Source organism: Telopea speciosissima, chromosome 10 (genome assembly GCF_018873765.1).
Source record: "Telopea speciosissima isolate NSW1024214 ecotype Mountain lineage chromosome 10, Tspe_v1, whole genome shotgun sequence".
NCBI lineage: Eukaryota > Viridiplantae > Streptophyta > Magnoliopsida > Proteales > Proteaceae > Telopea > Telopea speciosissima.
Genome location: NC_057925.1, coordinates 15,136,310 through 15,150,199, shown reverse-complemented (window position 1 = coordinate 15,150,199; position 13,890 = coordinate 15,136,310). Strand labels below are relative to the sequence as shown.

General features: G+C 37.2%; 1 protein-coding gene across 1 annotated transcript; it reads left to right on the top strand.

The window, feature by feature from the left end:
- Positions 1-4,653: 4,653 nt before the first annotated feature.
- LOC122642522 (CDPK-related kinase 1-like) lies at positions 4,654-13,106 on the top strand. Its single transcript, XM_043836024.1, has 11 exons — positions 4,654-5,382; positions 6,261-6,391; positions 7,448-7,489; positions 7,582-7,690; positions 8,763-8,841; positions 8,921-9,217; positions 9,309-9,421; positions 11,187-11,294; positions 11,384-11,446; positions 11,549-11,716; positions 12,578-13,106. The coding sequence occupies exons 1-11, from the start codon at positions 4,888-4,890 to the stop codon at positions 12,713-12,715; spliced, it is 1,743 nt and encodes a 580-aa protein (XP_043691959.1). The 5' UTR covers positions 4,654-4,887; the 3' UTR covers positions 12,716-13,106.
- The last annotated feature ends 784 nt before the right edge of the window (positions 13,107-13,890 follow it).

Below are 13,890 nucleotides of genomic sequence, written 5' to 3'. Positions count from 1 at the left end.
TTTGATTTAAATAGAGACGGTATTTTATTATTCAGTGGTGATAAATATGGTGACGCAAACAGCCACTAGTTCGGCTGGTTGGAGGCATTGCAAGTTGAGTGTATACCCCCCCAGGAGGTCAAGGGATCGACTCTCCTAGATTGCATATATATTGTGCCAAAAAGATATTCCTCTCTCCCCTCCCCCACCCCCCCCTTAGTTGTAGATTGTGGGTTTGTCTTAGCCTACCCCCAAGCTTGTAGTTGTAGATTGTGGGCCCTTGAGTAGGATAGACCCAAAAAAAAAAACAAAAAAAACTGTGGCTATTAAGCATATTTCCTTGAAGAACAGTGTGATTTAATTTGATATGCTAGACAGCCAAATTAAACTTAATTAATTTGTATTAACTTTGACATCTATGGTTATGGAGATCTTAATTAAGGATTTGTGTTGGCAACAAATCACCTGTATGGCTGTAACCCATGTTCTTCCATGTTCAAATAAAACTTTTTTTTATTAACCACAGCTGCTACAAAAGAGGGTACACTACTCCTCTTTTATGCTCAACCAACCACTGTTTGTTTATTAGCTTTATTCCAAGGAAGAAGTAAAAATAAGGTAGAGTGGGAGAATAAAAGGATCAAATTAGAATTGAATTCCTTATCTTCATGCCACCATAAAAGGGGAATCATGTTAGGCATTTTATGTCTTTTTTGTTTTTCAATATGGAGAAGAAAAGTTTGAAGTGTGTCCAAACTCTGGTGGGGCCAAAAGACCTAATAGAAATATTTGGTCAGGTTCATATAATAATATAGTTTATAGAGACATCTCCCTTACAATCAAAATTGTCACCACTTTTTTGAGGGTGAGGGCCATAGAGATGGTTTTATATGTGTTTGTCTTCAAATTTCTTTTGTTGTTTGAAAGTGTTTGTCTCTAGGTATTATAGAGACCCCATAGAAGAGATTAGATTAAAGACCATAAAATACCAAGCACTAGCTTTTCCATTTATGCATGATTTGTTTCTAAAGCACCTATGCCTCTCTACTTGTGGTGTTTGTTTGCTCTCGGAGTCAAAATCTCATGTGAAAAAGATAAGATAGAACTGGAAATTTGGGTCGAGGGGATCTGGCTCTCCATCCTAAAAACAGGGGGGGGGGGTCATTTCACATGTGGTTCTCAAATGGGACCCACCTGTGAAATGACTAATCCACCCCTATTTTTTCTATCGTTTAGTGGGGCTGGACCCTCCCGCTCCTGCTACGGCTAGAGGAAATCCATTTCCCAATAGAGAGAATCTGTTGATTCATATTCATTCTAGGACTCTATATACCACGTCTCACATGTGATATGGGTTTTGTTTAAAATAGCAACTCTAATATGTAATCCTCTTTGCATGTAAACTCCATATTTCATGTATCCTTGAAATTCTCTTTCCTTGTATAGTTTGGTTAGGATTCTCTCCAATTGTAACCTCTACAATAACATGATATCACGAGCTTTCTAAATTCCAACGAGTTTTTTTTTCTTCCTACCGTTCTTGGGTTTTCTTCTCTCTTCTCTCATGGCAGATGACACTGCCTCTTTCGACTCTGGGCTTGTTCATGCCCCCCCATCCGCCACTTCTCCCTCACCTTCCTTCCCCAACACCGACCATTATATTTCTATCAAACTCACTCCAAAAAATTTCTTGTTTTGGCAAACTCAAATTGAACCTTTTTCTTGATGGACAAAACCTACTTGGGAATCTTGATGGCAAGACTCTATGCCCTGACGAACCTATTGCGACTACTAATTTCCGTCACCAAGACTCCATGATTCGAAGTCACCTACGTCCACGGCCGAGCGATAAGCATAGCTTCTACTATTAAAGATGAAGAAAAAATATAAAACCCTCATACCCATCTCCTTACGAGATAATCCCTATATATAGTATCTTGCGCAGTACGATATAAAGAAACTCTAATCCTAAAAAAGACAAAATGTCCCCCAGTATAAACAACTCCCAAAAAAATTCGGATATGGGGCTCCTACTCCCCAACCCCGACCCACTCAGCGGCGAGCGAGACCGTCGATATTGGGGAAGAATCACCAATACTTCTTGGATTAACTTGAGATCAGGCTTACCAATAACAAGGTCATATAATGGTGCTAAGTTGATATCAATTGCATAGGTGGCACAAGGAACAGGGTTGACCCGAAGTGAATTTGGTGCAATTGAATAACCGTGGCCCGTACGCCGTGTAGAAAGGGAAACCTACTCACGATGCAAAAAAAAACAAGGAAACATAAAGAAGAAATAATTTCACACCCACAATGCAATGATTTACGTGGTTTGACAAGGTGCCTGCATCCACTGTGAGACGAGATTAATCTCAATAGCATTGGAGAAAAGGGTTACAAGCTCTCTTCCTCATGCTTCTTTGTGTTTACAAAGAATTCCTCGTAATCCAAATAAACCCTATCACTACCAGCTTAAAGGGAAAATGAAGAAAAACAAAATTCAGTACTAACCCCCAATTAAACCCTAAAAATTTTCCTCGAGACCTCGAACCCCTGCATGGACCCCCCAGCTCGGTCTGGCCCAAGAAATGAAGATAAACAATAGAATCAGTCAACTCCTCCAGACCTTGAGCCCTATGGGTTTATACGACCCTTCGGAGGTAGTCCACAACCCAAACTATAAAATACAAGACGTCAACCCTTCATACCGTGCGTCCCGTAAGTGTAATGAAACTCTTAACAAAGTTCAGTTTACGAATCGTAACACAACCATCCAAACAAGATCTGGAATTAGGTTAAAATTGGTATCTGGTACATGATTACAATTTAGTAATCAGTCTCATCAAGTGGCCTAAAATTGTGTATTGAAGGAAGTTTTCAAATGCAAACATCAAGACTAAGTACTTGCAAGTAATTCAAGAAGTGCTTACTTAAATTCCACCTACTTATTTCTAAAAGAACAATTCTTACCAAGGTCGGCCTCATCCAAGAATTCATGCTTTTCTCCTAATAATCTCAAATAGCTATGGTTTTTGGGTTGAAGCAAAACTACTCCTCCTGACCCTCTTTGTTATTCTACTTTAATTTAAACAGCATTTACCCTCCTTGGAGTATATGGTTTTGGACTCAATTGCTCTGCTCTAGGAGTTCTGTACTATAGGAGGTCCAGCATTCTTGGATCTATATAATATTGATAGAATATCACTATTCCATGTCAGTTTTAAACTGATAATTGGTACCACCAATGTCTACCTCTCTATATATAAAGAACTGTCTGGATTACTCTATAAACATCTAACTAATAACCACATTCCAAATTAAGATAAATGCTTCAACTACTCTTCCCACTTATAGCACAAATCATCTAGGGATCTTAAATAGGTAATCCACCATGAAAGTCATGTATTCAAGGTTCTATCATTGGCCATTTCTTCTATTGCCTAAGATATGTTTGGCAATTTAGGTTAGCCCTTATTACCCAACCTGTTTGTTTTTTTTTGTAGGTAACTCAATTTTCTCAATCAGTTAGGTTAATTGTCAATTTTCATGCAAATCTTGGGTCAGGATGCATTTGAAACCAGATCAAAAATGGAGTTTGATCCAATTCATTAATCTTAATTGGGATAGAGCATGAGTAGTTGGTTGTTTATACAATTGATGAGTGTATTAAATTGAACCATAATGTATAAACTATAAACAGGTATTCATTAATTATTTTAATTGATGAGGGGAATGGATGACCAACTATAGTGCTAAGTATCCATACTAACAGGATTAAAGACTAGATCAGAACACTGAGTCCTTGTTTGTTAATGAAGTTGTTCACAATTGTCAAATAATATATAAACAAGCTCATATATGTATCAAAGGCACCATGCCCTACAAATTAAGGGCACATATCACTTTGAGTAAAATCCCTGAAGTGACAAAGGGCCTAACAAGTTTCAAGGCTTCAAAACTTCAAGCTTCAAGCTCCAAAGCAAGTCAAACTTGTGATGGAGAGATGAGACAATACAGAGAGATACGTAGAAAAGTGGCTATATATAAGACGTAAAATGCTTGCTTACATAATCCATCTAAAATATTAATTGAATGTTCCTCTGGTGCTCTGGGGGGATTAAAGCGACAGGCTGTAATGCTGTATGAGCATCCACTCCAATGCTCACATTATTAGAGGTGCTGTAATAAAGCTAGAATTTTTCCACCCAAGACCCTTCAGAAAAGCTAAAAAGCTAGAAGAAAAAGGAGCTTCGGGCTTCCTTCCTCCCTTTTTATTTTTTTCTATTCCTTGCAGCATCTGCAAAGAATCTTTTTTTTTTTTTTTTTGTTAAACGGCTTCTGTTTTTCTTCTTTCTTCTTGGACTTTTCTCTGCATTTCCTGATTTTGCTTCAAGCTTCTGGTTTTCTGCCTCTGTTTGCTACTGAATCTGGTTCTTATACCAGAGATTTTTATTTGGGTTCCTTCTCTTTGGTTTTTTGTTCCCGCTTGATCAGTAAATTGTATTATCTTTTTTCCATAGTTTGAAGCTCTTTTGCTTCCAAGTTCTTCTTTTGACTTTAAAATTGGAATTCTTTGGGAGCTCTAGTGAGTGGGTATTCTCTAGCTTTAGGTTTCATTCCCAGAATTGATTCTCTAGCTTTAGCTCCTTCCCTTGTTTATTTATTTCATGTATAGGAAACCACAGTGATTTCTCTTCTTGGCGCTTAAATTTCTGAGTTAAGGTTTAAATTTTGGAACTTTAACTTACAGGGTTGGTTGATTCGAGCTTTTCCCTCTCTGGGTCTTCTGATTTCTTGGTTTTCTTCTTTTTCCCTCCAACACAATTACTTGTTATTCCTTTCTGGGTTTTTGGTTCTGCTTTTTGATCTTTTCTTTTCTTCAGCTGATTTTTTTTTTGTGCTTCCATGGGACTCTGTCATGGAAGACCCATTCTTCAAAACGATGAAGACAACCCTGTAATTCCCGAAGATGCTATACCTGGAGTGAATTCTGAACCCACTAAAACCCCAAAATTTCCCTTCTACAGTCCAAGTCCATTGCCTAGTGCCTTCAAGAACTCACCCGCTTTCAAGAACTCGCCCGCTAATTCAAGTGTGAGTTCAACCCCTTTGCGGATCTTCAAGCGACCATTCCCTCCTCCTTCCCCTGCAAAGCACATCAAAGCATTGCTTGCTCGCAGGCATGGCTCTGTGAAACCGAATGAAGCCACAATTCCTGAAGGAAGCGAGTGTGAAGTTGGATTGGATAAGAATTTCGGGTTCTCAAAGCAGTTTTTGACGAAATATGAGCTTGGAGAGGAGGTGGGTCGTGGGCATTTCGGCTATACTTGTTCTGCAAAGGGGAAGAAAGGAGAATTGAAGAGGCAGGAAGTGGCAGTCAAGGTCATTCCCAAAGCAAAGGTTCGTTTGCTATTGCTTAGGTCTAATGGTCTTTGCACTGTAATCATATCTACTGTTTTAGAAAGTCTATCGAATCTAAATTATCACTGAATTTCTTTTGGTTTCCTATTGTAAACATGTGAAGTTTTGCTTCTAAGTGCCCCCATCTACTCATTTGTTCTGCTGTTTGAGCTTCTTATAAATTTTAATTTGAAACTTCCTTCCGCCCATCCAAATTTCTGTTGAAATTGATCTTATTTTGTTTTACACCTGTTTTGGTAAAATCTGGTCATGGCCCCTGTTTTTCTGATTTTTACTATATCTAAATAGGTTCCAGTATTGCTTGCGATTTGCAACTGATAATTGGTCTAACTGTTTCGATCATGTTGGTACTGTCATGAATTGTGGAAGTTATCTTCTTCCAAGATTGAGGAAGGTATTATTTAGCCAGCGTTGTTTTCAGTTTCAGTAGTTCTTTTGTCAGGATCCAGTGATGGGGGAAAATAAGATTGTTACATTAGATGGTATATCTCACTTAATCTTAACAACTGATACTTGAATACTGTTGTTACTAAGGTTTGTATCTTTTTTTGTTGAGATAAACTATGGGATTATAGATTTATAAAATTTAAGTTATTTGGGTACTAGGTTCTAAGTTATAAAAATTATCATTTACCAAAATAAAAAGTAATAAAAATTATCTGGTCCATCAAAGCAATATATTATTCTAATTCGTCTGGGCAGTAGTAGATAATATCACTGTCTGGTGAGAGAATGATCTTTTATGCGGCTATTTTGCGTCATATTTCCATCTATTACAAAGCCTCATATTCTTGAAAATATGAGGGAAGAAACCCTGAGCTGCTTTTGTTCTAATATGTTGTGTGTTGTACTTGCAGATGACCACAGCTATTGCTATTGAGGATGCAAGAAGAGAAGTGAAAATTTTGCGTGCTCTAACAGGACATAATAACTTGGTGCAGTTTTACGATGCGTATGAAGATGATGATAATGTGTATATAGTGATGGAGTAAGTGTATTTTCCTCAGTGCGGCAGCCTTGTTGGAGAGATACATTTGATCCTGTTGGTGTACAAATTTCCTGGGCATGGTTTAAGGACATGACATGAGAAAATGACAAGATTGGGGGTGGTTGTAGGGACCAGGGTTAAAACTTGGTCTCAGTGTGACTTGGCTAACAGAAAAAGCAAAAAATAAAAAAAATAAAAAAAATAAAAAAAAATTATTTTATGCCTTTTCAGTTGAGTTGACTAGATCTCAGTCATGGAATTCTACCTGTTGTTGCTGAATCGTTTTTAGTCTACTTAGCTCCTTTAAAATTTAACCTTGTCCCGGTTTCATTCTGTGTGGTCTTGATCCTCCTTCCTCTTCCTTTTCATTGAGAGTGCTGTTACATTAAATAGAAAAGGTGACAGTAGGGGTGAGCCCTCTCAATGTGCCAGTAGTTGTTTGGCCTAGTGCATATTAACTCAAGGAGAGAATGTCCTTTGAAATGAGGATCTTAACTCTGATTGAATTTGAAAAAAAAAAATTTCTTCATTTTTTAGGATAATCAGAATGGAACCAACATAGAAAAAGATATACATTTGATACAGACAAAATAGGAAACAATAAATTAGAGAAGACATAAGAATTTAATTGTAGAGTTGGGAAAAAAATAATAGAAAGAGTAAGAAGTAACAGAGGCAAAGCAAGGAGGATAGAAATCCCGTTTGTCATTATATTTGGATTTTTACCTTATTTCTTGTCGAAACTTGCAGAGTATGAAGAAATTTGGGGAAAACTTCAGTTCAGCCAGGTTGAAAAAATGTTAATGAAGTTGAGTTTTAAAACTGACTTTTCTTTTTCTTTTTCTGATAAATAAATTCAGTGTTAAAACCATGAATGGAGCAACTTGTCCTTTTTTTTCGTAGTCATCCACTCTGTAATCTCTTGGTTTCTCTGGAACGTCTTCAGAGGAATGTGAGAGATCAAATTGATGCTTGCATTTTTGGAGGGTTTTGAATTACTTAAATCATGTTGTCTAGAGTTAAGAACTAGCTTTCTGATTTTCTAATATTTTTCAGGTTATGCAAGGGAGGTGAACTTTTAGATAGGATACTCTCAAGGTACTTTTGGTGATGTAAGGTTGATCTTGAACTTCTGTACCCTGGAATCACCACTTTCTAATGTGAAGTAAATATTCCATTAATATTTTCAGGGGCGGCAAATACTCAGAGGAAGATGCCAAGGTGGTCATGACTCAAATTCTAAGTGTTGTTTCCTTTTGTCATCTCCAGGGTGTGGTTCACCGTGACCTGAAGCCAGAGGTACTTCCCATGGCTTGACTTTTTAGCCTATCCATATCATGATTCATGATATGCTCATACTTGAGTTTCTTTAATGGTAGCTTTTAACTTGTAGGTGCTTATACTTCAACCTAATGTGGCCTAGATTGGTTACTATGTCATAGAAGAAACCCTTGCAGCTTTTATGCTTCTACAAATTTTCTGCTATTTTTTTTCCTGTTTCATTGTTATGCCACTTTAGATCTATTTTCTCAGTATATCCCATTCAAAATATATTCCCTCCATTTTTCTTGAACAAAGAGAAGCTTATCAAAAGCAATGTGTTTTGATTGGTAATGGAGATAATCTAATTAATGGAGGAGAGGAGGCTTGTAACAGAAATGATAGCGATTTATGATGTAATAATCAGTCGCTGAACAACGTCCATCTTATAATCCTCTTTTAGTCAGAAGATGATGTCAACCTAAGGACTAAAGGCGACTTCCCATAGAGGTTAGCTTCTGAATATGCTTGACGTTGGTAGGTTAGTCTCCACACTTGACATTGGTAGATTATCTCCCAGCCCTTCTTCTCTTCCAAATGTCCAAACAATCACATTACTTGAGTCACCTTCCACAAGAAGGTTGTTGAATCAAGGTCCATTGCAGCTTTTAGCCCTTGAAGAATGTCATATTGTGCCTTCATTTCTAGCCCTTTGACTCAGGATCCAAACTATAAAGAATTGCTTTAGTTTATATTGAATCTGGTGTGCTGAACTGCTTCATGGGAATTTTACATATTTGTCTCTATATCCAATTTCAACCATTGTAAGAGTTGAAAGTTGAAGTCTCCACCAAAAGAGGTGGGCATTTCAACTCCCATGATTCATGGACTCAACTCTACTGCTTAAGAGTAAATCATATCCTTGCCTCTGTCCTAAGATTGCGGGAGTTGAAAGTCATGATCCATACTGACAATTATTTTCTCCGAGTGGTCCTAAAAACCAACATATTTCATCCTCCTTCCATGAAAATTGTTTCAAAAACTTTTCTCTTGTAGTACCGTCCCTCTTTTTCTTGTTATCTTTATTTTGATACTTTATTCGCTGCTTCAGAATTTCCTTTTCAGTATGAAAGATGAGGAGTCTCCCCTGAAGGCCATCGATTTTGGGTTATCAGACTTTGTAAAGCCAGGTTAGTGTTACTATTTGAGATTTTGTCCTTTCTAACTCCTGAGTTTGAGTTATTATCTGACTTCTTTGTCGTTCTGCAGATGAACGGTTGAATGATATTGTAGGAAGTGCATATTATGTAGCTCCTGAAGTTCTGCATAGATCATATGGCGCTGAGGCAGACATGTGGAGTATTGGTGTGATTGCTTATATTCTTTTATGTGGGAGCCGCCCCTTTTGGGCCAGAACAGAATCTGGCATCTTCCGAGCTGTCCTAAAGGCAGATCCCAGCTTTGAAGAAGCCCCCTGGCCTTCCTTGTCATCCGATGCAAAAGATTTTGTCAAGAGATTGTTGAACAAGGATTATCGTAAGAGGCTTACTGCTGCTCAGGCTCTGAGTAAGTTAATGAACTAACTACTCTAGGTAATCATTGACAAACATTCTCGAGATTCAGAAATTCTGAAGCTTGCTGCTTGATTCTGCGTTAGGTCATCCATGGCTGTCCAATCGTCAAGAAATAAAGATCCCTTTGGATATTTTAGTGTATAAGCTTGTGAGAGCTTATATATGTTCATCATCTCTCCGGAAAGCAGCTTTGAGGGTACGCCATTCTTGCTTATGAGGAATAATTATTGTCTGTGGTTATCCAAAAGCAAAGAACTAAAAATTGTGTACAGAATATACCATGAAAGAAACTGTTTGCAAAAGAACGAAACGGTGTAAATGGTTTCACTACGGCTACATTAATTTGTCTGTTTCCTTCTTTAAATCCTTTTACTTATGGAAATCTCATCAATCCCATTTTGATTTTTCTAGTCTTCCATTTTCTTTTCATGTGTGTATAAGTATGTATTCATATTGCAATATGCAATAAATATTGTGTAAATGATTAGCTGACATTTGGGTTTTTGCTTTGGAACAGCATGGTTTTCAGACTAAAGTTGGGTTTATAGGTATACAATGACTATACATTTACAGGGCAGATGCATGATTAGTTGATAGGTTCAAATGAACTGTGCATATTGAAGCAGTTGATAATATGAAGAATTTGATTTAAGTAGCAACCTGAATAATACATATCGTATCAGGAAGTAAAAGAATATATGAGATTGATTCATTCCTCACTTTAGTTCTGCTTTCATAGTCATCGTACAAGCATTAAATGATTCCTAGCAGTCTTTGCAGCTTCCGATTACTGAATTTACTGCCCATTTCACAGTATTACCTAAAATGACCATAGGAGAAGTTCTGGGGAAAGACATGCATACTCTAGGTCTTGTACCAAGTATGGCCTCAGATAGAGCCTATTGGAGGGCAAGGATCCATGTAGCAGACCCCATTTAGCTGAGTTTCTCCTGACTTGCTGGGCTGTGCCTTTTTTTTTTTAAGACCTCAGTTTTCCCCTACTCTGTTTTGTTTGGATCCATGTAGCTGACCCCATTAAGTTTGGGATAAGGCTGAGTTTGTTGTTTGTTGTTGTTCACATTGTAAATAAGGAGAATGTAGATAAAGTGAATAGTTGTGGCCTTGTTTATACTTTGTAGAGTGAATGCTGTGGCCTCCTCAGTTACAGCCTGATTGTGGGAGAACTCCAAATCAGATTTTGAATTTCTTGAAGAGACTTTCTAACTACTAATATTTTCTGATCACTTCTCTATTAAAAAGTTAGATATGCACGATAATTAAGAACTTCAAGATTCGCATTTGTGATTGGACTATAAAATTAAGGACAGAAATTGCCTTATTAACTTGTTCCCTTCTTATTTGTATGTCCAAATTGGTGTTTCCAATGACTAAATGAATACATACAATAGTAACCAAGGCAAGTCATTTGGGTCCCCATTGAAATAAGAAAAGCTGCATAAGAATAAAGTAAGGGGTTGTAGTGTCCTGCATCCAAGGTTCCAAAATTTGGTTTTGACTTGTCAAGTACTTGCACAAATCCAAAACCGTTGAACCCTTTGTGCCTGTAAGATTTTTCTATCTACTCTTGAAACTCACTCTTATCACATCCTCTCCATTAAAGTCCAAGAGTAGATTTGATTTGTGCTTTAGCCTAACTTTTCCAAGTGCTGTTTGGGCTTCAACTTAAAGATTCAAAAGTATTCACTTGGTCTGGAGACTCTGGACTATGGAGGAGCCATAAGGCACTGACCTGACAAACCTCTCTCTCCAGTTTTTCAACGGCGATAGTAGATTGAACTTCAACTCATAAACACTTTAAGTTTTCTATGGTACCTTCACTTGCTCCATAACCTTAGTCTTGGAACCCAGGACCTGGAAGTGGGATTTGCACCTTGTTACAGACCTTTTCAGTGCTGTGTTGTCTTCAAATTATACTGATGTCGTTCAACAACATCTGACAGGCTCTTTCAAAGACATTGACAGTGGTTCAGCTATATTATCTCCGTGAACAATTCACACTGTTGGGGCCAAATAAGAGCGGATTCATATCTATGCAGAACTTTAAGACAGTAAGTCCTATATTTTTGGTCCATTTCATTGTTTAGCTGTTTCTCTGTTTCACTAGTTATGTCATTCTAATCAATACTTGGATTTCCAGGCCCTGATGAAGAACTCTACTGATGCCATGAAAGATTCTCGGGTTATTGATTATGTTAACATGGTAGTGATCCCTGCTCTTCTCAGTTGTTTACTTTTTATTTTGTAGCTGTTGGGGTCCCACCTAAATTGTCTTAAGTGGTGAATATTTCATATTCATTTTCAGGTCAGTGCTCTTCAATATAAAAAATTGAACTTCGAAGAATTTTGTGCTGCTGCCATAAGTGTGTATCAGCTGGAAGGACTTGAGAGTTGGGAGCAACATGCACGTTCTGCATACGAGCATTTTGAGAAAGATGGGAATAGACCAATCATGATTGAGGAACTTGCCTCGGTATGTATTAATTTCTATCTGTGCTTGCATGCATGTGCATGTGCATTTGTCTATACGTAGGGAGTGTTTGTTGCTTTTCTGCACTGTGATTGTGAATACAAAACGATATAGGATAAATATATCTGTATTGCTACTATTAATACTTTTAGATTGCACAAAAAGAAATATAGGAGTATCAATGTTTGTATTGCAGTTCCAACTACTGTGTCAAGATATTGACACCATTTGTTAAAATAATTAAAAGTAGGAAACCTTAAAAGACTTTGAAAATGTTCTTTTCTGCCGACAAATTCGCTTATTTAATGTTTTAGGTGGTCTTCTGCTAATTTTATTGTTTTAGAACTTCGTAATACCTTTGTCGGGAGAGCAATATCTTTTATAAACTAACCTGCTTACTATAGCTACCATAATATAATTTAGTTAACTAGTTGTTTATAGGAAAGTGATTCCATTCAAGATCTTAAATTTGACTATAGTGCATGTTTAGTGAGTCACGGTTTCTGCATGTATCGGTGTGTGCTATCTGTTTTATTAGTAATCATGTCAAATTGTTCTTAGAATACAAGCAAATATATGCTTATCATTTCAAGTGCATATATATATATATATGGAGAAAAAAAAAAACATTATTTCATCTTGACGAGGAAGTCAAGCTGTGGTGCATGCTGCCTGTAATTGGACAACAGTACATGGGTGTCCTGGAAACTTTTTAACATTTTTGAGTCAATATGCTGATTTAGTTTGTTTCACTTAGTTGGAAAGCTTTTTAGTTTTTCTCTGTTATCTGAATCCTTGTCAACACCATTTTTACACCACTTAGTTGGATCAAAATTCCAATCCTCTATTATTTATTTTCATCAGGAACTTGGCCTTAGTCCATCAGTCCCTGTTCATGTGGTTCTCCAAGACTGGATAAGACATTCAGATGGAAAGCTTAGTTTCTTGGGCTTTGTCAGACTTCTGCACGGGCTGTCTTCGCGAGCATTGCAGAAGTCTTGAAATAAAATTCCAGCTTGGTACGGGGATTTGTTATGCTATCTTAGTCATTCTCCTTTGATGAGAAGTCTAATCAGAAGTCATGGAAAAGCATGTGGGTCTAACCTCTAGTCTGCACTACAAGAGAATAACTTAAGTCAAGAATGGAGCTGATGCCTGCCTGAGCCAGGGTTTAAGCCATGAGTGGCATATTCTCATGCGCGGTATGTATTTTTTGTCCTTATATTTTTTTCCCCATGTTTTGTGCATGAAGCTGTAAGAGGATTGTACAGATGAGAGTAGGATTAAAATGTTTCAGGATTTAGGGGAGAGTTTCGATATGAATTGAGTTTGTGTTTTATGGATTTATTCCCCTTGTAACCATTACGTTGTTTTCTTAATAAATTACTCCTTCCAAAAAATTATGTATTAGGGCATAAACAGCTGCTACGACGAGCACGATTCAATTATTTCAAAGCAAACATTCTTGTTATTGTTCTGTATCGCCCCTAAATTTGGGACTGGTACTAGACTGAGGAACCACCCTTTCCTGGTTCACATGATGCCATATATTATTCAAAGTAAATTCATGCTTACAAAGGAGAGGGAAAATAAAAACTATATGGTAGGAGGGATCAATGGAGCTGCAATGAAAGACTAGGCTTCTGAATTCTGATTTTATACTTGAAATTTGTGTGAATTATTTTTGGTGCGTCTGGATGACATGAGAGGGTCTTTTTCTACTATTTATTTATTCTTTTGGAGTTCTAGTAGATTGTTTTGACTTTGACGTGGTCTCTATTGGGTTTTATGTCTTGTATTCTGTAATGGTCCACATAATTATTATTGAGTTTGTAGAAATTTGTGTCGGGTTTTGGGTTTATTACATATATAAGGGTAAAATTATAATTGTATAAGGATCAGGGTTTTTCGGGTTTCTTATATATTGTCTCTTTAGGGAAAAACCTAGACACAAGCAAAAGAGATCACATTTTGAGGTGGACAGGTGTAGAGTGTTTTTTTTTATTAGTGAAAGTTTCTCTAGTTCTCTTGGGTGGATGCTCTGTCTCTCTCTCTCACTAAAAAAAAAAGGCCTTTGACCTCACCCGAGATTTACTATGACAAGTCCATTAATCTTCTCTAATCTAGCCTTCCAAGTTAGACCGCATCCCCAACTTACAAATACGTTTGATTGTACC

What these genes read in the sequence shown, in the direction of transcription:
- LOC122642522 (XM_043836024.1), top strand. Translation starts at nt 4,888, where the DNA reads ATGGGACTCTGTCATGGAAGACCCATTCTTCAAAACGATGAAGACAAC. An exon ending in ATCAGACTTTGTAAAGCCAG is followed by an intron (nt 8,842 to 8,920) that starts GTTAGTGTTACT and finishes GTCGTTCTGCAG; the next exon opens with ATGAACGGTTGAATGATATT. An exon ending in TCCGGAAAGCAGCTTTGAGG is followed by an intron (nt 9,422 to 11,186) that starts GTACGCCATTCT and finishes AACATCTGACAG; the next exon opens with GCTCTTTCAAAGACATTGAC.